The sequence below is a fragment of the Leptidea sinapis genome, chromosome 36 (assembly GCF_905404315.1).
Source record: "Leptidea sinapis chromosome 36, ilLepSina1.1, whole genome shotgun sequence".
Classification (NCBI taxonomy): Eukaryota; Metazoa; Arthropoda; class Insecta; order Lepidoptera; family Pieridae; genus Leptidea; species Leptidea sinapis.
The window spans coordinates 2753480-2780813 of NC_066300.1; the positions used below are offsets into that span (position 1 = coordinate 2753480).

The 27334-nt window shown below is 38.0% G+C and overlaps 1 protein-coding gene across 2 annotated transcripts in view; it reads left to right on the forward strand.

The window, feature by feature from the left end:
* The window catches only part of LOC126975570 (protein sidekick-2-like), a 308905-nt gene extending 283440 nt beyond the window's left edge, over positions 1-25465 (forward strand). The window contains exons 5-8 of one of the 2 annotated variants that reach the window (XM_050823516.1): positions 17921-17962; positions 20801-20918; positions 21591-21778; positions 22179-25465. In XM_050823516.1, coding sequence (XP_050679473.1) covers positions 17921-17962; positions 20801-20918; positions 21591-21778; positions 22179-22288 — 458 coding nt within the window. In that variant the 3' untranslated portion in view covers positions 22289-25465. The remainder of the gene's footprint in view (positions 1-17920; positions 17963-20800; positions 20919-21590; positions 21779-22178) is intronic. The other variant, XM_050823517.1, reaches the window with a different exon arrangement.
* Positions 25466-27334: the final 1869 nt, after the last annotated feature.

The window sequence follows — 27334 nt, forward strand, 5'->3', positions numbered from 1 at the left end:
ATTTTTATTAGCCCTGTAAGGTAATGAGTGTACTATGATATACAAAATACAAAATGTTTATTTTCTATATCAAGTTTGTTCATAAATCAATACTCATGATTGGAGCCTCCTTTTAAGCACTATAGCGCCTGTGTAAGAAGACTCCGCTCTTCCATAGCTTATTAATACTTATTATATTATTTACAGACAATCAAACATATTCTAATTACTAAGAAGTATGTTATACTAAGAAATAAAGTGTATGTGTGCATTGGGTGTATTGTGATTGATAAGTAAGGTGTGAGTCAGTTTGTATTCATCCACTTTTTCCTTACTTTCTATTTCACTTTATAAATTATTATTTAAACTTTTTAATCCGTCACGTAATTAAAAACAAATTTATTTATTTAAATATCCCGGAGTAAACCAAAAGTTGTATGATGACGTTGACAAGGAAGAGTCTATGTATGATATATAGCCCGCTTCTTAAGAACAACGAAACGCGTTGTTTATTTAGTGTTTAATTATTATTATTATGAGGTATGCTTTTCAGCGTATGTTAGAGAGCGCTTTTGTTATCTCCCCGACAGTATCAATCAACTCGTTCATTTATTAGCTTCTGCAAAAGAGTAATTTTTGTACGAATTTTATTTACAATTTACCATAATGTTATTTTTACAAGACATACGATTCATCTACGTTTCCAGAAAAATATCAAATTATAGATTAGATGCTTCCCTGTAATTTTTATTAGCCCTGTAAGGTAATGAGTGTACTATGATATACAAAATACAAAATGTTTATTTATTTATTTATTTGCCTGGCCCATAAACGCCAGAATTAAGGCTTGGGTTACCCACCAGAAGGCAACAATTAATGACGCTACCAAGGTTCCTGTTACTAGAGGCAAGAAACAGCTCTTTCGTTCAGCGTAGTCATCATAAAACCGTTAAAATTTTCTATCAGAACGTCCGCGGTCTGAAAACGAAATTGCGTAGGTGGCGGAATAATTTAGCAATGAATGATTGTGATATTGTAGCTGCTACGGAAACATTTCTTGATGGCTCTGTGGAGACTTCTGAGCTTGAATGTGCAAATTGGAGTATTCTACGCAGAGATAGAGACACGCCATGTGGTGGTGTGGCGCTTGCTGCCCGTTCCCCTGCCATATTGAGCAGATGCCATGAACTGGAGACCGACAATGGTGAGGATCTCTGGGCATCCTTTTCCCGGCATGGTCTTTGGTTTACGAGTGATATTATCCGAGATATCAAGTGTAAGATGAAGTTGCATAGATTATGGAAATGTTATAACTCACCAGAAATATACAGAAGATTCTCAGAACTTCGAGCAGATCTTAAAACCCGAATAGAGTCATCCTATTGCGAGTATATTAAGTATATTGAAGTTAACATCAAAGCCAACCCTCCCGGGTTTTGGCGTCACGTTTCAAGCCTCCGCACCAAAGGTGGATTTGAACCTAGTGTGACTTTTGAGGGGCAAACTTTTTCGGGTGTTGCTGCTGCAGATGCTTTCGCCAACTTTTTTTCAAGCACTGTTTTGCCAGATATACCTGTAGTCGATACAGATAAAGCTTATGGTTTCGATAGGACGTATGACAGCAATTATATAAACATCTTTCATATTACACCTGATGATGTCATAGGTGGAATCAACAAGTTGAAGCAGAGCAGTTCCGTCGGACCTTTTGTATGCCTCTTTGTCATATTTTCAATCTTGCCTTGGAATCGGGAGAATATCCGTCCCAATGGAAGTTGTCGAGAGGTACCCCAATACCAAAAAGCTCTGATAAATCGAAAGTTGAAGAGTACCGTCCTATTGCAGTGTTGTCTTCGCCCGCAAAGGTATTTGAAAGCATTATTCACAACTACATTTACGCGCAAGTGGACAAATACATTTGTGACGAACAGCATGGTTTTAGACCGAAAAGATCTGTAGACACTAACTTGTTGTCACTAGTTGATTTTATCTCAGACAAACTAGATCGTGGTTCTCAGGTTGACGTGCTTTACTTTGACTTCCAGAAAGCATTTGATATTGTTACAAAAACTTAGCGCTATTGGCTTTGCACCGAGACTTCTCCGACTTATCGCAGACTTCTTGCGTGACCGTCAACAATATGTCCGGCTTGGTCTGTTCGAATCCAATCATTACCACACGCGATCTGGGGTTAGTCAGGGATCGATACTGGGGCCTCTTCTGTTTCTTTTAATGATAAATGATCTTCCAGATGTGCTTGATAATTCTCGGTGTCTCCTTTATGCTGATGACCTGAAACTCTTCAAAGAAATCAAATCTGATTCAGATTGCATGGCACTCCAAAATGATGTGCAAGCTGTGTTCCAGTGGAGCTTGAGGAACCGTATGGCATTTAATACGTCCAAATGCTATGCCATGACATTCGGTCGAAAGTGATGCTCAATAGAGTTTGATTATAAAATTGGTGGTGATTCGATATCTCGACCAGAAACTATCAAAGACCTGGGTGTCACATTCGATCGAAAGTTAACCTTCCGTGATCATATTACCACTCTGGCCAAGGAATCCTATAGAATTTTAGGCTTTGTTTTGAGGAATTCTGGGGATTTCACATCTGAACCAGTCATAAAGCTTTTATTTGGTGCTTTAGTGCGCAACAAGCTAGAAATAGCTATGTGTGTGTGGAATCCGCATGAAAGTACTTATGTACTCCTTCTCGAAAAGGTGCAAAAAGCTTTTCTTAGGTACCTTTACAAACGTACGCATGGATACTACCCCTATATGTATCCCGCAAAATTTCTTCTGGGTACATTAGGCTACAACTCCCTCGAGGTTAGGCGAAAACGACAGCAGCTCACAGTTATGTGCAGAGTTCTCAGAGGTGATATAGATGCGCCGAGTTTGCATGTTGAGCTATGCAGAATCTTTGTACCGGACAATTACTGTTCGAGGCGCAGGCATAGATTGTTCGCGAGTCCGACACATCGAACTGTGGCTCGCACCAACTCACCTATACCGAGGTCTCTCTCTGCTCTCAACGCTCTTCTCGAAGCCAACCCTGCTTGTGATTTATTTGCGGATGGATGGCAGACGATTTTAACAGAGTGCTTGCGTTTTTGTGAGAGGAATGGATGAACGGTAGTTGGATGTTAATTAATTGTTAGTTATTTACAGTAAACTTTGTATTTATTAACTATTGTGTAATATGTTTAGTTTGTAATTAATTCTTACTTTAATATTGTAATTGGCTTTCGCCGTTTTATTAAAGTATAAATAAATAAAATAAAAAATAAATAATATAATAAATTACGAAAGTTAAGCCAAAAAAAAAGAAAGAAACTTGAAAAGGACTATTGAATAAGATGAAAAACTCAACTGTAAAAGTAATAAAATAGATAATGTCCAAGTTCGACATATTAACTTTAATGCAATAATAAATGTGAATTGATAGACTGTCTGCGCTGCTTGTAAGTAATTTGAAATAATGTTGTACGAGCGAGCAAGATGCCGACAGTTGAATGTTATGGGAAGTGAGTATAAAAAATTTCCTCAGAGACTTTTATACGATAATGGTTAGACTCGAACTAGATGCCACAAAGTAACGCAAAGTGTGGCAACTAATACTACGTCCAAGTGGGCGTACTTGTGCCAGTCTCGAAAAATGTGTGACGTTGACGTGCCACATGTTCTGTTAAACTTTGCTCATAATTGAAACTAAAATGCCGGGTAGCGTAGTAAACTTTGTAAAAATAATACTACAAGAAGTATCTATATAATACATATATAGGGATCACATATTATCAGTAAGTATTTCGTATTTTAATAATTTCAATGTAAAATAGCACGAAGCGTATGTTACAATTTTGAATGTTTGAAAGATGCCATTGAGTATCAAGATGCCACACAAGCTACTAGGTTGCCATAATAAAAAAGCTACTGTTGTTAGGTAGTGCGGTATCTAGTTGGACTGGAGCGGAGAATAATCCTTAATCTATGTTAGAACCATTGATTTCATTAATTTTTTTTAGGGCCATACCTCAAAATGTTTACTTACAATTTTTAATACAAAAGAGTCCTAAGTAAATATGCATATTCTTGTTATTCACCTGTGGATTTAAAGTACCTACCTAATGTTGAAATTAAAAATATGATTTAGATACGCTATAAGTACTCAGAGTTACCACTCTAGCCCCTTTTGAATGCTGGTGTTTTGAAAGCTATGCTTACAGCCCTTAAAATGGTTCTGTGTATCATATTTCTCCGGGTTTTATAGTTCTGCTGACGACATCACTGAAGATACACCGTTAAAAGCTCTCTTATGAAACCGTTAACATGTCGGCAGACACACGTGCTTCGCTATCAAATGCTAAAAATGAATAATGGTATTTTTAAGATTTAGACTACCTGCGATCAACCGGAAAGCAAATCGAAATTTTCATTGAATAAACTAGGTGTCAAAAATACTGCGGAATAATTCTTCATGCTAGTCAATGAGCTCTAAAAGGAGTAGCCCAATACATTTAGGAAGTATATTATCAATAACAATTTGAGTGCGTTCTATGCAGAACTAAGGCTGCATTTGAAGCTCGATCAACGGTACGGTCGGTCGAGCGTAGCGCGTATCATACGCGCAAACCATGTTGAGTTTAGTTCTGACAGCAAACATGATAGTGCGTTTACAATTGCGAAGCAAAATGAATCCATTTTAAATCTCTTTAGTATGTGCGTAGTACTTCTGTAAACAATTACGGAATAACAGACGGAGAAGATATCATGTTTACCCAATCATTATAGAGCGTCAAATTGAAGAGGAAATCTATATCAATATATTCGAACATACCAGAACACTAATTTTGCTTAAGATTTTTGATTACGGTGTTATGCACGCGAGTATGGTCGGTCGGTCGGTCAGTGTCGCACTGAACGCTCCAATTTATGTCCATAGCGCGTCAGCGTGACGTAGGTCTACGCGCGTAGCAATTAATCAGCACTGAACTGAACGCGTTCATATGCTTTCATAGTTATAGCTACGCTCGCCCGATAACAACGCTGACCGTCGGTGGTTCCAGCAGCCAAAGTTCAGCATCGTACTGCACCCAACAATTCATTCATTTCAATTGCTTGGAAGCCGTTGTTTCTCAACTGCTGTTTTCAAGAAGCTTCACTGCACGGTCAATGAAACTGACTGCATGGTTTCGATATAATATGACAATATAATCGAGATCGAGATTGTGTATCAATTATAAAAATCATTCCATCAATTGAATTATATATTTGATATCCATTTTACAATCTTATTTAGTATTCGGAAGGTTCTTTGAAAACACAGATTACTATTTAAACAGATAATCATCAAAGGGTCACGATGCTTTAAAATTAAATATAAATGGCTTTGGAAAGCTTGAGACGAGGGTCATAGATATCAATTATTTACTTCAGGGCCGCGCGCTTTTAACAACTACCATAATTTAACCATTAAATATTATGCTCTAAACTTAATTTTTGATATTAAACTTCATCGCCTAAGTAATCATCGGCACACCTACTTAACGTTGGTCATAGTTCTAAGTGATATGACTGAACCATTACAGAAATAAATTCGAGCCTGTTAATGTTTTTCAGGTGCTCGTCGCTATTCATACGAGGATAAAATCATGCTAGAAATTGTACAGAGGAAAGCTACCATGACACCAAAGGCTAGAGTCTCGACATCGGAATGGGCGGAACGGGGTAAATTGAACCTTTTTTACCCCTAGAAGACTCAAGTTTGCCCGTTTACCACTAAAAAACCCTATTTGTCGTATCACCGCTCTTCTACAACACTTCACTTAAAGCCTCGCCTAGTTTCGGAATACTGGGTCTCAAAATCTCGAGCGATTGCCAATTTCGTGGCCATCTGGAGGGCAAAGCCAAATTGGCTTTGAAGAAACTGGGCGTCATTAATAGAGCACGGCAATACTTCAAGCCGGCCCACAGTCTAGCGCTCTACAAAGCGCAGGTCCGGCCACACATGGAGTATTGCTGTCATCTCTGGTCTGGCGTACTCGAGTATCAGCTCGATCCATTTGACCGCGTACAACGTAGTAGCTCGAATTGTCGGGGACCCAGTGCTCTGTGAACGGCTGGATCACTTGGCGTTGCGTAGAGATGTCGCTTCATTGTGTGTCTGCTACCGCATTTATCACGGGGAGTGTTCCGAAGAGCTGTTTAACCTGATTCCTGCCACCGAATTCCACCTTCGCAAGACACGCCACAAGTTAGGATATCATCCCTACCGTCTGGATGTGTGGCGGTCCTCCACAGTGCGGTCAAGGACGGTACTACAAAGCCCAATAAGGGCGTACAAGATTTTAGCCAATACTACAATCTACCTAAAATACAAGATATCCTACTTAATAAAAACAACCAACGACCTATTCGTGTACAAAAACAACGTTTGATGCAATCTAATGCTAGCGATTGCTCATCATTTCTTCAGTACCAGAGTGGTTTGATATTGGAAATCACTTCTATAATTATTTTCAAGAATAGTCTTAACAACTAGCTAAGGTTTAGAAAGCGTTACTTAAAAAAGTGGCATAATTAATACAAAGATTATAGATAAAATAGACTGGATGAGAATAAATCAGCTTACAGCCGTTTTGAACTTTGTCAGACAGTGGTCTAGACTCTTAGCTATGTGGTTGTTTACAACAGTATGGGACCAATTACCGTTGAATCAAAATATATCGAAATTTTTTCAGGGTCAAGTACATTGTCATTTTAGTTCTTAGAAGTTCTTTAATTACAAGGCTTATTGGCAACCATAATTCTACTTATGATATATCAGTTCTAGTCATACTTATTACGGCTGTTCTCTAGAACTAGATAAAGAGCAAACCTAATGTGAGGTATCTCAAAATTTTTACAATTGAGCAACATTTTAACAAACAAAATTACCGTATTTATGCTAAAAGCTCTGAGGAAGTTTCCCAATTAGTCGACAGAGTGCAACGTTGGCACTATCCGACTTCAGTGACGGTTTCGTGGGAAGAGACTGCGCCATACTTTTGTGAAACCGGTATAAATACATCGGCACAAGTGTATCAAGATACCATTTTTGAGAAGGTAGAGAAGCCCCTTAACTCCATGTTCAATAACCAAGAATGGTCCTTCCAGTAAGACTTTTTTTTTATGGAATAGGAGGACAAACGAGCGTACGGGTCACCTGTTGTTAAGTGATCACCGCCGCCCACAATCTCTTGCAACACCAGAGGAATCACAGGAGCGTTGCCGTCCTTTAAGGAATGTGTACGCGCTTTTTTTGAAGGTACCCATGTCGTATCGTCCCGGAAACACCGCACAAGGAAGCTCATTCCACAGCTTTGTAGTACGTGGAAGAAAGCTCCTTGAAAACCGCACTGTGGAGGACCGCCACACATCCAGATAGTGAGGATGATATCCTAACTTGTGGCGTGTCATGCGAAGGTGGAGTTCGGCGGCAGGAATCAGGTTAAACAGCTCTTCGGAACACTCCCCTTGATAAATGCGGTAGAAGACACACAATTAAGCGACGTCTCTACGCAACGCCAAGTGATCCAGCCGTTCACAGAGCACTGGGTCCCCGACAATTCGAGCTGCTCTGCGTTGCACGCGGTCAAATGGATTGAGCTGATACTGGGGTGCGCCAGACCAGAGATGACAGCAATACTCCATGTGTGGCCGGACCTGCGCTTTGTAGAGCGCTAGTATGTGGGCCGGCTTGAAGTATTGCCGTGCTCTATTGATGACGCCCAGTTTCTTTGAAGCCAATTTGGCTTTGCCTTCCAGATGACCACGAAATTGGCAACCGCTCGAGATTTCGAGACCCAGTATTCCGATACTAGGCGAGGCTTTGAGGGAAGTGTTGTCGAAGAGCGGTGATACGACAAATGGGGTTTTTTTAGTGGTAAACGCGCAAACTTGAGTCTTCTGGGGGTTAAATTGGACAAGGTTCAATTTTCCCCATTCCGCGACCTTCTCAAGAGAGGACTTGATAGAAGACACAAGTTTCTCCCGGCACTGGTCGACGATTTCCAAAGAGAGACCTGCATGGCCCGTGTATATGGCATCACCAGTGCTGTCGTCTGCATAGCAATGAATGTTGGAGGTGTCCAACATATCATTGATATGCAGAAGAAACAGCGTGGGAGACAGCACACAGCCTTGGGGCACTCCAGCATTCACGGGCTTCGGGTTCGAGCAATATCCGTCGACAACGACCTGTATGCTACGCCCAGTGAGGAAGCTGGAGGTCCACTTGCACAAGCTCTCGGGAAGCCCAAATGATGGAAGTTTGGAGAGGAGCGCCTTGTGCCATACACGATCAAAGGCCTTCGCTATATCCAGGCTAACTGCCAGGCCTTCCCCCTTGCTTTCAATAGCCGTAGCCCATCTATGTGTCAGGTATACCAGAAGATCACCTGCCGACCGACCATGGCGAAACCCGTATTGTCGGTCGTTGATCAACTGGTGACCCTCTAGGTATACCAAGAGCTGACGGCTAATTATGCTCTCCATGATTTTGGAGAGCAGGGAGGTAATAGCAATAGGTCTGTAGTTTGCTTTTTTTTTGGATCGGATGGACAAGGGCTGACTTCCATGAGTCAGGGACTACGCCTTTAGAATAAGAGTGCCGGAATAAACGCGTTAGCACCGGCGTCAACTCAGGGGCACACGTTCTAAGCACGATTGGAGAAATGCCATCCGGCCCGCTCGACTTCCTGACGTCCAACGAAAACAGAGCTCGCCTAACAGTTTTCTGTCTGAACTGTACTTCAGGCATAGAGCTCTGACATCGCGGGATGGTCGGCGGTGTTTTTCCGTTGTCGTCAAGAGTCGAGTTGGAGGCGAAAAGAGTGCACAAGAGATCGGCTTTCTCTTTTGCCTTATGGGCCAGGATGTCATTCCTCATGTGCAACGGCGGCATGGACGGCTGGCTGAAGTTACCAAGAGCAGCTTTCGACAACGACCAGAACTTGCGTGTTCCGGTCGGGTAACTGGAAAGCTGCTCGCTGATTTTGACGACGTGTTTTGATTTTGCACGGGTGATTTGCCGCTTAAAAAATCTGGAGGCACGGTTGTATTTCCTCTTAAGAACTATGCAGTTCGGATCCTTTGTGCCCAGCGCCGCAACCCAAGCTCGATACGCCTGTTTTTTGCAATCAGATGCTGCTTTTACTGACGCATCGAACCAGGGCTGTGATCTGCCACCGATGGGTACTACAGAGTTTGGTATAAAAATATCCAAACCCTGTAGTATCACATCGGCTACTGCAAAGGCGCAGTCACTAGGATCATCCGAAGGGAAACAAACCCTGCTCCAAGGGTAGGATGCAAAAAAGGAACGCATCCTATCCCAATCTGCTGACTTGTAGTGCCAAACGCGGCGGGTCGCTGGTGGTCTGCGACGTTGGCGTCGGATAGGCACTAAACTCCTGACCAGGCAATGGTCGGACGTTCCGAGAGGGGCGTCGACAAAGACCTGGTAACCATCGGGATGTGTAGTCAGCAGAAGATCCAAGAAGGACGGCATGTGGCTATCCATATCCGGGAGCCGCGTTGGCGACTCAATCAATTGGGACAGACCATACGCCAATGCAAAATTATGCACAGATCGCCCTGCGTAGTCTGTGGTACGTGATCCAAGCCATTCGGCATTGTGAACGTTGAAATCACCCAAGACTACGATTTCAGCGGAGGGGATCTGTGCAAGTACGTCGTCAATTGCCGCTTGAAAGCAGCCCATGAGATGATCGGTTTCTGCGTTACCACTATGGGATCTGTAGACACACGCATAGATGCGGACGCGGTCCTCTAAATCTACGCGGAGCCAGAGAGTGGAGAGGTCCCTACCCTCAAAATTGCCGAGACGGCGACAGCAGATATCCTCCCTAACGTACACATATACCCCGGCATGAGGCAAAAAATTGTGCTCAATTTTGCACCCGGGGTACGTTAAATATGACGTATCGCTAGTTCGAGATATCTGCGTCTCAGTAAGGAAACACAAGGCCGGCTGCGCCGTCTCAAGGTGGTGGTGGACGGCGTTTAAATTGGAGTGAATTCCCCTGATATTGCAAAAGTCCACGTTGAGTGTGGAGCGGGGTGCCGTGGTGATACTGCCTCGTTTGTCCTTGGTCATGCGCGGTTCTGTGCCCTCCCCAGAATACGAAGGGCAGCCCGAGCTAGAGTGCCCGGGTAGGGATTCTCCAACTCTGGTAGAGCCGGTACCCTCCTGGGGTAAAATCTTTTTTTTTAGTACAAAGACTCGAGGCCGGGTCATAAAGCTCGGTCTACGCAGTCTTGGTTGGAAACGAACGCTGCGGACTTCATCAGAGCTGAAGACTTGCCGTCGTCTAGTCCCGATCTTAATCCGCTGGATTAGGATTTATGGTCAGTAGAGAGTTTTAGAGAGTACGGCTTGCTCTAAACGCCATGATAATTTGGAGTTCCTAAAACATTCCGTACGATTGGCAGTGAAGAATTTTCCCTAGGAAAGAGTGGGTGCTTCTATTGATAACTTGCCTCAACGTTTAAAGGACTTTATTGCAGCCAATGGAGACCACTTCAAAACAGCTTTTTATATTTTTAATTGTTTTATATTAAAGTAACACACTGTAAAATAATAAGTGTTATTTGCAATAGAAATTTTTATTTCTTTGTTCTAGTATTTATGGCAAGACTAGGTATTTCCATGGAATACAAAAGCTCATTGAACGAAACAATTATTGTGAAAATTAAATCCATATAATAGCATTATATGGCGTTAATTATTTGCTTAGTTGCTATAAAATTCTTTCCTTATGGTCATGTGTTTTATTCTCTAAAACAGTACACGTCTAACAATTGATCAGGCCGGATCAAATTCAAAAAAATCGACGGAATTTTAGTAAATCATAATATAAAGCTCATTAATTATGTTCACCAGAACATACAAGGTATCTGAAGTAAGGAATTAGAAATTGAACTGTTTTTGAGCTGCTGTAATATAGATTTATTATGTATTACAGAACATTGGCGTAAAATTCATCAGCTCCAGTTTAGTTTTAGAGAACATAAAGTAGTCAGTTCGTTTTGTAGAAGTAGGGCAATATATGGAGGTTCCCTAATTATTATTAATAATAGATTAAAATGTAAAAATAGAAGAGATTTTGTTAATCTCTCTATAGAACAACTAATTGAGATAGCTTGTATAGAACTAGTGCAATTTATTATTCCAGCATAGAATGGAGGAGGTACTATCAAAATTTAGAAATCCCAGCAAGTCAATTATAGTGTGTGGAGACTTTATTATAAACTTGCTTGAACCTTCGGCCAATTGTACTAGCCTTAAAAATTTATTTCAAAGTTTTAATTTGTTCAATGTATTTTGGGAACCTACTAGAACCACTTCTACAACAGCAACCTGTTTAGATAATATTTTAACAAATGTTACTATTACTAGTAAACTCATAATTAATAATCCTCAGTCCGACCATAGTGGTCAAATTATAAAGTAAATATAAGATTCCAGTTACGGGTAGTCTTCTTGAGAGGTTTAGAAATAATTTGGTAAATACGATACCATTTTTACACTGTTGAAACTGCTAATTTTCACTATAACTTAGTCTTCAATTCCTTTTGTGAGGAATTTGATAGGATTTTTACTCCAGTAATGGTAACAGTAAACAACAAACATTGTTTTAATGATTGGGCAACAATGGGTATCCACAAAAGTCGTAAACGCTTATATGACCTTTATTATGAGAAACATTACAATAATAGTGCAGAATTTAAAATATATGTAAAAAAATACCCCGAGCTCTTTAAAATAGTTTGCCATGAAGCGAAAACACGTTTCATTGCAGGTAAAATAGTAAAAATAGTAATAAGGAGTGTATTTAACAATGAAACTGGTAGGCCGAATTGCCGTAACACCTCTATCTGTTTAAATATTAATAATCGCGTTATAAATTCGGAAATAGAAATTGCAAATGAATTTGATAAATACTTCTCCGAAATCCCGATTATCACGACCAAAGACCTCTTCACCAAAAGCAGCACACGATATGCTTAAATTACACGTACCAGTATCTTCCACTGATTTAAAATTTAATTATGTTACAGGTAGCGATATAATAAAAATCTTCAAATTAATTAACCTAAAAATACAAAAGACCTATAGGGCCATTCGACTAAAAAATGTAAAATACATACTTGAATTAGCAATAATATTTAATGAATGAGGGTGTGTTCCCTGACCTCATGAAATACAGCAAAGTTATACCTTTGTGTAAATCAGGCAGTTCTTTTGACCCTTCTAATTTCAGACCTATTTCAGTGCTGCCTGTTTTAAGTAAAATTTTTGAAAAACTTTTGCTTCAACAGCTACAAATGCATTTTTGTAAATTAATGAACAAAAATCAATTTGGTTTCACTAGGGGCTTATCAACAATTAATGCGGGTACTAGACTCATTGAGCATATCTTTGTCGCCTGGGAAGAGTCACAGGATGCATTGGGCATTTTTTGTGATTTGTCCAAAGCATTTGACTGTGTCCACCATGAAACTTTACTCCTAAAACTAAAGCATTATGGACTGAAAGATAGAGCCCTTCATCTGTTAAAATCATATTTAAGCGAATAAATTCAGATAGTCGATGTAAATGGCAAACGGTTTTCGGGTAAACCTGTGGGAATAGATTTTCCACAGGGTTCTATTCTCGGTCCTTTCTTGTTTCTTATATATATTAACGATCTACCGTTTGTGGTAGATGATAGCCATGAGATTGTATTGTTTGCTGATGATATTTCACTTATTTTGAAGCGACGTGCAGATATTGATGGCGAGGTAAACAATGCACTCTCAAAGATAGTGAGACGAATAATCTGCACTTAAACAGTAAAAAAAACAAAGTATTTACGGTTCATTACACCAAACACAGCGGAGGTACAAACCAAAGTACTTATAAATGACCAGGGATTGGAACTTGTGGACACTACGGTCTTCTTGGGTATTACGTCAGGTAAAAAGCTTCAGTGGGGTCCACATATTGCCCATCTAGCAGATAGACTCAGCTCGGCGGCATATTCCATTAGAAAGATTAGAGAGTACACGAATGTTGCGACCGCTAGATTAGTGTTCTTCAGTTATTTTCACAGCATCATGACGTACGGTTTTTTACTAGGAGTTATGCTGCTGACATTGATATAGTGTTTGCTCTGCAAAAGAGAGCTGTTCGTGCTATATATCAGGTTGGTTATAGACAGTCTCTCAAAGAAAAATTTAAAGAAATAAATATTAATGTTTATGAAAATTTAATATACGTTCACAAAAATCGTCACCATTTTGCTCTTAATAGTGATTTTCATATAACACTAGAAATAAGGGATTGCTTGTAACTAATTCTAGTAGGCTTCATAAGATACATAATAGCTTTAAGGGTAAATGTATACACTTCTATAATAAAGTCCCAGCCACTGTTGAGGCATTATCTATAAATAAATTTAAATGTTTTATAAAAAAAAATTGCTCTGTCGTAAATCCTATTACTCCACAGCTGAATATCTAAATGATCGGACAGCCTGGGACTAGATTGTGATTATTTTATAGCAATAGAAATGACTGTACAATATTGTATATTTTTATTGAAAGAGCGCAAAAAAAGAATGGTGGGAGAGTTTCTAGGGGAAGCGGTAGTATCTAGTATATTAGAAATGACATATAAAATAATTGTAAAGGAAACAATTTTGAGAAAATAAATGCCTTTTATGCCTTTTAAATCACAATTAACCCTAGGTGAGGAGATTGCTAATTCATCATTAATTCAGATTCAACTTTTCAAGTTTAAGATTTAATGTAGCTGACATTCCGATATGACAATGTGTTTTAGTTTGATTTTGAGTATTATAATGTATCCAGGTAAGAATCTAAAGTAAATATATATAATACACTTGCTGACCCGACAGACGTTGTTCTGTAGATAATAAAAAATATACTGTTTTATAGGAATTTGCCAACAATATTTCAAAACATCAAGAATTATTTCGTAAAAAATGCTCCCTGTTGTTATAATGAAATTGGTTCAGAGCGGAACTGTCAAAACGTGCTTCACTAAATTCTCTCATAGAAGATATCTCCATATTCCTCCTTATTATCTCCAAAAAAATATTGAAAGTAAATATAATTGTGGGTCCCAAATCGAAATAAAAACTATCCTATCTCTCAAGTTGTACCACACTGCACTCCATGAAGTAATCCCCATTAAAATCCGTTTATTAGTTTATTAGTCCATCGCGGACAAACAACGTGTCACGTAATTTATATATTATTAAGATTTTAGAAAATTTATTGAATTAGGCGTTACTTTGCGGAAATCCATAATTATACAAATGATTTAAGTTTTCTTTAGTGTTAATTCCACCAATATTTGTCTTTAAAACAATTCAACACGTGTTTCGCCTCTACACGAGGCATCCTCAGGACGTGTTGTCTCGCCAAAATCTGGCACGAGACTCGAATGTCTCGTATGTAAAATACGTAGTGTAAAATGGGAACCCTGTATGGGCGACCCGGTGTATACCGGCACACCGCTCTACATCATTAGTCAGGCACGCCCTTCTCATATTCCAGCGCCTCTCAGATTCTGCCCGCGGCCAATTACGGCGCCTGATTCACTGAATAATGCGAGCGTAAGTTAAATTTACAATATTTCATAACGTAATAATATGTTACAGCTATACCTTTCACGCTGCGTTAACTCTTTTATTTGGTGGGTTAATGAGCCTTGACTTATTATTACATAAATATATTTATTTGCAGATCATGACACAACCAAGGTGAAGATTAAGATTGTATTTCAGGATCAATCAATGTGTTCAAGTAGATTCATAATCTATATACTGTTATATAATAATGGGGAGATGAACTTTTACACTACACATACTGTTGTGAACACTAGATTATTATCTACGAACACAAAACAGAGTAAGACACGGCAAAGAACATGCTAATGCAGCAAATTCCTAGTTCTTCTAATTCTTCTTCCTAAGTCTTCTCATTGTTAAACTGTTCATACGCCGACTGTCGCAGTCAATGTATCGCAAAAGGCAATACTCGACCGTGTATGGGTTCTTGGGTCTCAGTGCACCGTATTATCGTAGATGGTCCGAAGATTAGGGCTGTCTTGGACATTGCAAGAGGCTAGGATAGTAGGCAACGGGACTTCCAAAGGACTCTCATAATTGATGTCTGTATCCGTCTACCATTCACCGAGTTTTGGTTCAATCCATGGCAAATTTGCATCTGGCTGGTTGATTTCCGACCTTATGGATCTGTTGTTGGGTTCGCACATTGTGAGTTTGCTGGTGTTAAGTGATCCAAAGATGTTCTCGCTGCTGTTTTGGTGACTGGTAGTTTCAGTTTCTTCGGTCCAGTTGTATTATTATAGATGGAAAACCAGATTTGGGCACCAAGGGTTCATATATGTTGCAGCAGTTTTGGAGGTAAGAGAGCCCTCTCATCCTGTTCAAAGAATCTCTTATAGCAATAGTGCAGATTGATTCACCCAAATAGTGCTGAATTAATATACCTTGACCGTCAGTCAAGGTTGGCTGACGTTTTTGACGGTGGAATGACGCATGCAAGGTCAGAAACGTATTAAATAAAACTCACAATTCCAACGCCAGTTTTATGCATAGTAAAAATAATGGTTTGATAGCCTGCCTAATGTTAGAGTTAATCATTACTAAAATGTTATTCCAGAATGTGTATATACTCTGGTATTAATTAAATTAAAGCTCACATTTATAAATATTTTTTTTTATTGACACACTTTTACACAAATTATCTTGCCCAAACTAGGCATAGCCTGTACTATGGGTACAAGACAACGATATATCTATTACAATATACTTTACTTAGACATACATAAATACATATAAACATCCATGACTCGGAAGCAAACATCCATATTAATCACATAAATGATTGCACCTACCGGGATTTGAACCCGGGACCTCTAGCTTAGTAGTCAGGGTCACTAACTATTCGGCAATATCGTTCGTCATATCGGCTTTAGTGGCCGATATAGTAATAAATCTCGTAGAGAGCCGATGTATTGATTACTAATCAACTATGTGATAATTAAAGAGCCGAAAATTAGTTTTTACATTAAAATATGCAGGCGTAAATGTTACCTGACAATCCATTAGTATAATGCTCTTTATTTGCATTTTTTGTGTTTAGATTTTAAATATTTACACGGACTACGTACTGACTAGTTTCAATTTACATATATAGTATTTGTTAGCTTTACGTCCTTAAAACGGCTACCTAAAAGACATCAATCGCTACCTACATTCAATTTGTAAAATTTATATTTGCAAAATTTATCCACTCGGCGGAATTGCGAAATCATTTCTCTACTATACATAGTAAGAGATACCCTACAATCTATCAACCCTTTACAAGATGTCCCCGACTTCATGCCTACAAATTGCCGCTGCCTCTCCCCCCTCTGGTGAATCTACTTCTGTAATAAATAATTAACATGAAAGTATAAATAAATGATAGCATTCCATTTCGGGAGCACAGTTCCTCTAAAAAACAACAGCTTGAATCCAGTGCTTTGACCACTTGGCTAACGTAACGTATTTCTTACATTTGGTTGAAATTATGTTTATCTATTTGTTAATTATTAACTAGTTACTTCTTAATTAATGTTTGTTTCATGTTGTTAGAATTTGGGGCAGAGCAAGCATCATTCATGATCACATTAATATAATCGCTACCTAACTAATGTTCTCCTTATTCTATGTTGCCGTTTTTTTAGTGCCGCTTTTCGTTTCATTGAGTATCAAATCACAAATACGTGTTCAGTTTTCGCATTAAATATTGAGTTGTTTTAATGAAGAGGAAGAAGATAACCTTTGAAAGCAATTCGTTCCAAAGTTCGGTATGCGTTCGATTATTACTTGCGAATCTTACATGGCAGAACATTGAGGCCAAACAAAGATTATGGAATGCAGAATAAATATTGGTTAGATATGCCAGTTACAAGGAAAATAATGCAAGGATTAAAGACTTATTTTGGTGTTGAATAGGTGAAGATTTAATAAATTATGCAGTTACTACTACTAGTTATATTACTTACTAATCAAATAAACACGCATATAGCAGAAAAATAAAAATTTACTTCTGCAAAGTTGTGTCCAGATAAGTCTACTCACTTTTATGAAGTAAATAATTTGAAATGTGTCGTTATACTCGTATCAGTAGATTGGTTTCGAGCGCCAGTTTTCACAACTTAAGCAATAATATTATTCAAATAGACACAATTCCACGAGTTGTAAAACTGTTTCGAATCTCAATTGTTCTTACTTTTTGTTCTTGCGATTCATTGTTTACGGGACTTGGTTTCTTACTGTTGGTAATATCGTTCTGGTGCTTGCAAATTCTTTTAAAATGTATCATATTATTGGAGAAGTTAACGTTTTTGAAATAATCGAAGCAAACTTTTTACTTTCTTGGTTATTCTAAATTATTTACATTGCTAACATTTATTATTTAATAATTCTTGATTCTCAACGACGGCGACATTCAAGTGACGGCTGTAATATTTTTTGGAGTACTACTTATATCGAATAAGAAAGCTGTCTTCAGTATTTTTTCATTGGTAGATTTTTTGTTACATGAAAAATATTCTAAAATTTACTACATACTTGACTCTGTGATGTAGAGACCGAATGGCGATTAATTTATATTCGGCTGTGATTATTACCGCATAGATAATTGTTGAAATGATTATTGGCCTTTTTCTTAGAATTTTCATGTAAATACAGTTGAATTAAAAATAATAAATCAAATTTAATCATTTTGCCAGTCACTCGCTCGCCGTCCCGTCTTAGCTCTCTCTCCTAAGACGTTGTGTTGTACATTCCAGATGAGTCCTTCACTCCCGCGCCCGCCGCACCCCGACCCTCAGGTACTCCTGTTTATTCATTAGCCCAATTTGCTTTGCACGCTTTCCTTTCTCTTTCATTTGCCTAATCAACTTTTCTGTAGCTTTTTAATTCATTTCCACAAAAAGATGTGCGCGATTGTTATCTCCCTCACGTTCCAATGTTCCAGTCGCATGCTCTGTTTTAATTCCATGTTCATGTTGTAAATGACTGTGATGAAACAACGAAACATTAGTGGTTTCATTTATGCATTCATTTGTAAAAGATGTACAGTTCAATAAGTGAAACACAAGAAGCGAATTTCTGTATGGCAAGCTTGATTATATGAAATTCATTAATTGACGTTTAATATATAGATTTTTATGGGAAAAATCAGTTGGCTGAGTCGCGCTTACTATATCAAACTCTTTGGAGCTGTTAGTTCTAATCAAAAATATAGCAGAAATACACGTAGAAAACTTCTTAGAAATAGTAATTTTAGTAGCCGTCAACGTTCGAGTACGGGATTCACTTAAGTAGATATCACCCCACAATTTGCATCATTGATGATGCATCACGGAATTTGAAAATAATTTAACCCTTCGCATTCCGGCCACCTCTCCATCACCATGAAAATCTGCAAAACGAAAGTTAAACGTATATTGTCTTCGTTGCTACTACGAGCATATTGCGTAGTTAAACATTGGAACTGAACGTCAAAATCTACCACACTTTTGAAAAAGTATGCCTCAGACTTAACTTATTGATTTATGCTATCTGGGGGCATTTAGTAAAAAGTGAGATAGAGGTACAAGATTTTTGTAATCATAATTCAAGTTAATACTGGCTGATAAAGCTGAAATATTGTATAACATATGAAATAATATATAAGATTAAAGAAAATGTAATTAGAAAAATTTCAGTAAGACAAGTCTAATAGAATACTTCAACATGTTCTGCAGTTACACATTGGTACGTCAAATTTAATCGTGAAAACACATCCACCAAAGATGACCCTCGCTCGGTGGGCAAAAAAAAAGGAGTGACTTGTGTAAATAGTTGTAGAAGATCGTCGCGTTTTGTTAACGAAAGTTCGCAGTGGAAGATGGGGGCAAGTTTAAATAATCTAAATGAAGCAATTCCAAAAATACTAGAGAAGAAAGAAAATTGTATAAACCTATTTTGATATTGAATATTTACAATATTTTAGTGGATGTTAATTAATCAGTAGTCAGTATCAACATTATAAATACAAAGTATGTATATGTATATTTGACTCATTCTATTTTGAATCTTAATTAAATTTTGAATGAACATTACATAAAACCTGGAATCATAAATACTTTTTTCAATGAACTTGCCAGTCATGCAAAACAATATTCTACGTACTTCAAATTTATAACAATCATTAATAGAATATTCAATGTTAGATAAGATCAGTATCCCGAAAATAAAATCCCAACAAAGCACAGAAAACCACACCGGAACAGAAACTATACCCATCTTATTTGTTAAATTGCCCTTAATGTTGCATTAAACTTTGCAAACCAAACAAATTCCAGCGCCAACTTTCGTTACCCAGACTCTACTTCACCCTTTAAGAGATTTACTATCACGAATAATCCTTGTAGTAATTGAAAATTATCTGAGAAGAAAATTACTTATTCATTATAATAATTTACTAAATGTTTAGAATAATGATTAAAATGAAATACAAACTATGAGATCAATCATTATTAAGCCGGAAGTTAACTTACCTTGTACAAACCTAAAATTATAGATAACGTCAATAGGTCAGTATTTATAATCACGACAAAGAATTAACTGAGCCCGTATCAAACTGAATATATGAAAGACTGAATATAAGAAAAATTCTTAATATAGGAAAATATTTAAAAATCATTACTTTTAAATATTTTATGTAATACACAGATAAAATTTTGTTTTTCAAATTTTATTTGTGTATTAATCCTAGAATTGAGGGTTAAAAAAACATAACATATTGTTAAGATTTATAAATGCGACATCTCAAGTCAATTTCCTAATATGCAAATATTGAGCAGGCTATCAACTGTAAAGTAGATCCTGTAGATGAAGCCACAACCTGAGAGTTGAAAAAAGCATACAAGATTTTATAACGAAGCTAACCAACTGAGCTAACCGTTACTCGAACGGTTAGCTCAGTTGGTTAGAGCACCGGCACGGAACGCCGGGGGTCGTGGGTTCGAGTCCCGCATCGTTCATAAAATTTTGTTTTTCAAATTTTATTTGTGTATTAATCCTAAAAGTGAGGGTTATCACTTTAAAAAAAACATAACATATTGTTTATATTATGTAATTCTCGTTAATACTGATATGGCGATTTTTGAGAAACTAACTCGAGCTATATTTTCAACAACTTACAATGTGGGTATGGAACAATGAGGGTGGTCGCTCCATTGCCAATCTGTGGTATCATAAGAAATGTGTGGTATATAAGAAAGTCATTTATTAACATAAATTCAAATAAAGTAACCTTTACCACACAAATTTTTTAAGTATATATTTGTATCAAACATTTTCTGAGATTGTTATAAAAACATATACTCTCCACAAGAATCTTACTAACTCGACTTTCCCGAGTAGTAAAGGTATTGACTCAACCTTGGACTTATCTCGTGTGGAACGGTCTCATAAAATTGAAAATCTTCATCGAACCTCGCTGATTTAAATATAATAAAGTGAAAAACATATACACCTCCCCACAGGAGTCTTACTAACTCGACTTTGCCGAGTAGTAAAGGTATTGACTCAACTGTGGACATATCGCATGAGGAACGGTCTCATAAAATAGAAAATCTTCATTGAACCTAGCTAAATAATAAAGTGATTTTTGTTTGCAGCTGCTGCAGCAACTATCTGGGGCTCCCAAGACGTGTACGTGAAGAAAGGCAGCACGATATCGTTGACGTGTTCTGTCAACGTGCACTCTTCGCCTCCGTCCAGCGCTTCTGTTCTCTGGTGAGTGGCATAGAGATAATGCACACTGGAAACATAGTAGTGGATGAGGATTAAGTGAGGAACAACTGTGTCAGAATGCCACGCTCTTCCATATCAATTATTATTAACAGTACCAAAAACACAATCTAAGTTTATGAAAACTTATGGCAAAAGAAAATATTATAGGAATAGGATATATCTGTATCTGTGTGTGTGTGTGTGTAAGTGCATGTATATTAAATATACGTTAATAAATATTACTATCTGACCCAGCAAACTTTGTATTGTCATATAAAGTAATATAAAAAAAATACCTCTCAGACCTACCAAATATATCGTACTACAATTGTTGTATTCGATTGCAATCTTGCAACCCTATAGCGGTTTTGTGGATGGAACAGAATAATATAAAAATCGCTATTATATCGCTATATTACTATGCGAATAATGAGAGTTTATAATGATGTAGGACCTACTTTATGTTTTTCTTATTAAATTTGATGAGTACCGGAGATATCCTCCCCCGGGACGGGCGGGGCCGCGCTGGATCACCAGAAACCAATTTGTATTTATAAACCCTTACCAAAGCCCTTAATATGCCAATAAGGGACAGAATAATTTCAAAATGTTTTGAAAATGAATTTTCTAAAGTTTTTCAATCAGTGGGATTGATGTGTGTCCTTGTATTGACAGGTACCACGGCACTTCGGTGGTAGACTTCGACTCCCCGCGGGGTGGCATCAGCCTGGAGACGGAGAAGACGGAGGGTGGTACCACCAGCAAGTTGCTGGTTACTAAGGCGGCGCTCACTGATTCCGGGAATTACACGTGCGTTCCCAGCAACGCGCACCCGGCGTCCGTGGCCGTGCACGTGCTCAATGGTACCGACTGTAATATAGTCTACATAGAAGTTTGAGGGTAGCGAGTAACCAGTAGGGGCTCCTTTGCACAGGAAACCGGCTAAATTATGGGTACCACAACGGCACCTATTTCTGCTGTGAAACAGTAATATGTAAGCATTCTTGTGTTTTGGTGTAAAGGGCGCAGTAGCTAGTGAAATTACTGGGCAAAATAGGACTTAACATCTTATGTCTCAAGGTGACGAGCGCAATTGTAGTGCCGCTCAGAATTTTTGGGTTTTTTTTAAGAATCCTGAGCGGCACTGCATTGTAACGGGCAGGGCGAATTAATAACCAACAGCTGAACGTCCTGCTCTTCCCGCACCTTATTGTCATAAAAAAATTGTATGTGACACATAGTGACAAGTTACAATGTCTCCAGGTGAGCACCCGGCCGCCATGCAAACTAGTAACCGCGCCTCATCCTACCTCACCTCGCCACTGGGCTGCGCGCTGCTCACCTACCTGCTATCCTCGGTGGCCTGCAGGTGATCACCTACGACGTCAACACTCCCAGCAGCTGGAAATTTTGCCGTTGACCACTCCCTACTAATCAAAATTGTTAACCTAATTCCCCAGCCATCCTTATTTAAATCAACATTTGCGACATAGAAACGCTTATAATATTCTCAAAGATCTTTTATTGTAAACGAACATAATATTTATAAGTTAACCGTGAATTTTTTGGGTACTAACTCATCTATGATTGATTGTGGTACTGTTAATGTACGTGGGCTAAGCGATGCATCTCGATTTATATTCATCGTTATATTGGCAGGAGACTGAGGAGTATACTCCTCAATATTCCACCAATATAATATTATGTCCTCATGAACCATCAATGCTTTCAACAGGTTATGGAGTTGTAAATGAGTTTCTCTTATTTACGAGAGCCACTACTATGGTTATAAACAGATGTTACATTTGAATATAAAGCTCAATATCAGCTTATATAAAGCACATTCATTGTCAAATGTCATATTAATTATAAATATCTCATACATAATATAATTATTAATGACTGTATCTTAAATTTTGCATCATTTTGTATATTTTAATTGTGTTATTTTTATGACGCTGGTATTAAAGGAAGTATTGTTACTTAATGGTTGTAAATAATATTTTAACTGAATGATTGTTTATAAAAACGAACTATTTAATATAAATTAGTATAAATAAAAGTTGATAAGTTATATTAATAAGTTAGGTATAATAAAATAGAAATATTTCGTATTGTATTACTAAAGTATAGATAAACTTATGAATTATGATATAGAGGCGTCCGACTACGTCATTTAGAAAAAAAATGCAGGTTTGGTACCCGCTGTTTCCTTTGAATCATGAATACGGGGATAGGATGAATGGGTTACATAGTCGGAACAGAAGATGAAAATAATAAATTTCAGGATAACAGGATGGTAAGTAAACCAGCTCACTGTTATAAAGCTCAAAATGTCGAATAAGTATTACTTTTTCACCAAAAAACTGATAACTAAAACCTAAAAAAGTAATACGGTCATATATTATGAATAATTTGGCTGCTTCCATTAAATATAAAACTTGACAGTGTTTGTAAGTCACTATAACACACACTTATTCAAAATGTTTGAGGGCATCATATAAGGAATGACTTATTCGATTCTCATGCCCTAATAGTCCATTGAAATATTACAATTTAAGGACCGAATATTGCATTAATTAGAGAACGCAATTTTTTTTTTGGGAAATATGTGGGGGGTCAATAGGATCTTAACCCCAAGTTTGTGAGTTGCAGCCCTTGTACCCCGGCCGCCATCTTGGAAAAAGGGATGTAAACACCTTTTTCGCGATATCTCGGAAAGTCTGCGTCCTACATAAAATTCGTAAAGACAATTTGTAGCAAATCGCTTTGCTTACAAATATGTTCAATAAATGTTGCCCTTAACTTAAAATTAAAGAAGCCACTAACTTGGCGTTAAGCTTCTATTTTTTGTTTTGTTTTGTAAAGTTTTGGGACACATGTCCCAAAACTAAAATTGCGTCCTCTGAAAAATGCAAAGGTCATGTAACATTTCAAAGGACTATGAATAATAATAACAGTCTAATACTAATTAAATTATATAAACAACAAACATTCCAATTATTGTTAAGTTAGATCCCAAATATTTCAAAGTCATTTTCAAATAACAGCGATGAAGGCAATGCGGATATGATTTTCTATTGAAATAAAATATCAAATAAAACTAAAATTAAAATGTTTTGGTCACGACTACTATTATTTTACAAAAAAAATAAATGAGAACAAGCTATTAAATAGGAATGGATTGAAATGTTGAGGGTCAGTATAACTAACTATCTCACACACTCACTCGGGATATACAACAAGAATATAAAGGCATAAAAAGACATTTTATTCTCAAAAGTTCTTTAGAATAATTATTTTTTTATGTCAGTTCAAACACTACGACCACTTCGGAAACAAATAGCGCTCTGAGAAAGAAGAAACGGTGCAAGAAACTCTCCCAGCATTCTTTTTTGTTTTTATTGACAATATTGTACTGTCAGGGTTATTGCTATAAAATCATCATAATCTACTCCCAGGCTGTCCGACCGCTTAGATATTCAGCTGTGGAGTAGTAGGATTTACGACAGAGCCATTTTATAATAAAACAGTTAAATTTATTTATATATAATGCCTGAACAGGGACTGGGGCTTTATTAAAAAAGTGTATACATTAAAACCTTAAAGCTAGTTACTATGTAACTTATGAAGCCTACTAGAATTAGTTACAAGCAATCCCTTTTTCTTGTGTTTTAATTATGAAAATCACAATATAGACGCCAAAAGGTGACGATTTCTGAGAACGTACATTATATGTTCATAAATGTACTGACTATGAACAGTCACAATATTTATTTCTTTAAATTTTTCTTTGAGTGGTTGTCAATAACCAAGCTGATATATAGCACGAACAGCTCTCTTGCAAAGCAAACACTATATCAATGTCAGCAGCATGACCCCACAGTTAAATACTACTTCATTATATTATGTATGTAAAAGATTATATTTTCTAGTCCATACCCTCTGTATATGTAATGTTAAATAAGTAAATAGTTTGTTAAATATATGAGGTAGTAAGACCGCGACGTTTTAACTTAAAATAAAGATGACAAGGAAGCGGAGAAGAGGAGGAAAAACGCTTACAGTTACACTGCTAATGTAAACCTTATAGTCTAAACACATAGTCGGATTTGGTCCGCCCGAATTATCGGCATGATCTGGTACCGGACCGTAATCGATTTTATGTCACATTGTCCATGGCACATAATTGGGCAAAAAAAAGGATAATCAATTTTGTGCGACGGACCACGCGACGTACTATCTAATATGGTCCGATACAAGACCGTGTCCAATGGTTCGCTTATACCAAATCCGATCATGTGTTTATAGTTTTACTGTCCACTTTGTAAATATAACAGTGAAACAGTTGTGATGTACATATTTCTAAAGTTGGTGTATATATTGTTCATTAGAATTATCATAGGCGAGTCTCCCGACGCGGGCGACGCCGCCGTGTTTCCAGAGTCAGATTATGAAATGGTTACTTTGTTCTTAGAACAAACTCTTGTCTATAATACGTATAGGTAAGACCTTGTTTCGTTTAAAATAAAGTGAATTTGAATATTAAATGTGTTTTATTAATGTACCGTCCTAATTCGTCCTTTTTTAACATGTTAACACTTTTGTAACATTTTATGTGAGTGAAAATTAAGTACTTAAATTACTTGCGTAAAATAATTTGTTATTAAGGTTTCGTAGCAGGAAGACTTAGATATTTCTTTCGCTACCGACATCATTGCCAGGCGAATATCGAACTGGCGAGTCAGTGATGAAATTTTGGTATCGGATCACCGACATATTATAGCATTTGACTTCTTGGCTAGCCTTGAAAATCACATACATACGTTTAGGAATCCATAGAAAACAAAGTGGGTTGTCTTCAAAGACATATTCAGGAGTAATTTGGAGAACATCCTCAAGTGTATCAGAACCCTGGATGAACTAGAATTGGCAGTGAAAGCAACCACGGATGGCATCACCGATTCCCACTTTCACACAGCTCTCGAACAGGAAAGTACCTTGGTGGAACTCAAACTTGAACAAGCTCAAGAACAAATTCAGAAGGCTCTTCAACGGGGCTAAAAAGAGCCAAGATTGGGAACCCTATAAAAAAGCCCTGACAGAATACAATAAGGAAGTTAGGAAGGCCAAACGAGCATCTTGTAAGAGGTTCTGCGAGGATTTTTCAAAACTCCTCAAGGAGCCCGAATACACTAACTGCTCGCCAAGGACAACCTCACCAGATCACCCTGCATAAGAGACCAGATGGATCTTACACACCACTTTCCAGGGGCTGCTCACCTACCGCGTACAGAAATACCTCAGAACGGCCTCTCGTCGAGGACTGGCGTAGAGCGGCTAAGATAATCAGACCCTGGGACGTAAGGTGGGCCATTAAAACTCTGAAACCCTATAAGTCAAGCGGTCTAGACAACATTTTTCCAGCGCAACTCCAAAGGGGCTTGGACGTATAGTACCGCTTCTAGTCAAGATGTACCGGGGAAGCTTCACCTGGGGCTATCTTCCAGAACAATGGACTAAGGCTAAAGTACTGTTTACACCTAAGGCAGGCAGAGCGGACTACTCCCTGCCTAGCTCTTTCAGGCCCATAAGCCTTACCTCCTTTCTCCAGAAGGTTATCGAGAATGTCTTGGATAGGTACATAAGACAGGATGTTCTAAGCCCATTCCCAATTCTCAACACGCCTACTGTAGAGGCAGGTCTACAGAAAAGGCTCTTCTACAACTTTTGGATAGAGTCGAGAAGGCGATACAAGACACACAAATAGCACTTTGTGCGTTCCTAGACATTGAGGGCGCTTTTGACAATACCCCGACAGACACACTAGTCAAAGGACTAATCAACAAAGACGTAGACTCCACCACTGTCAAATGGGTAAGGTCGATGCTCCCAAATCGCAAAGCTCTAATTTCTCTTCATGGGACATCACTAGAGCTATACACTACTAGAGGTTGCCCACAAGGTGGCGTGCTATCGCCACTTCTATGGACACTATCAGTCGATGAACTACTCAGTAAGCTGGCAGAACTCAGGATTGATGCACTAGGGTACGCAGATGAGTTAGTCATCATAGTCAGAGGCTTCTGCCAAAGCCTACTAAGTTTAATATTGCAACAGGCGCTAAACACCATCTCAAAGTGGTGCACAGCCTACAAACTATCAGTAAATGCAGGAAAGACTGTAATTGTGCCGTTCCCCAGCAAAAGAATTGCTGGAAAAATTTAATAGGTATAAACCATTCCAAAGCACTGATAAAGGCTTTCAATAACAGAAACGCGAATGAAGCCCTATCATTGAGCAGGAAAAACCTATGCATACTCACCAGGATGCTAACTGGGCACTGTCGCCTATATAAGCACCTCAGTGTGGTGGGAATAAAAAACGAAAGAACTTGCAGATTTTGCCTTCAGGCCGAT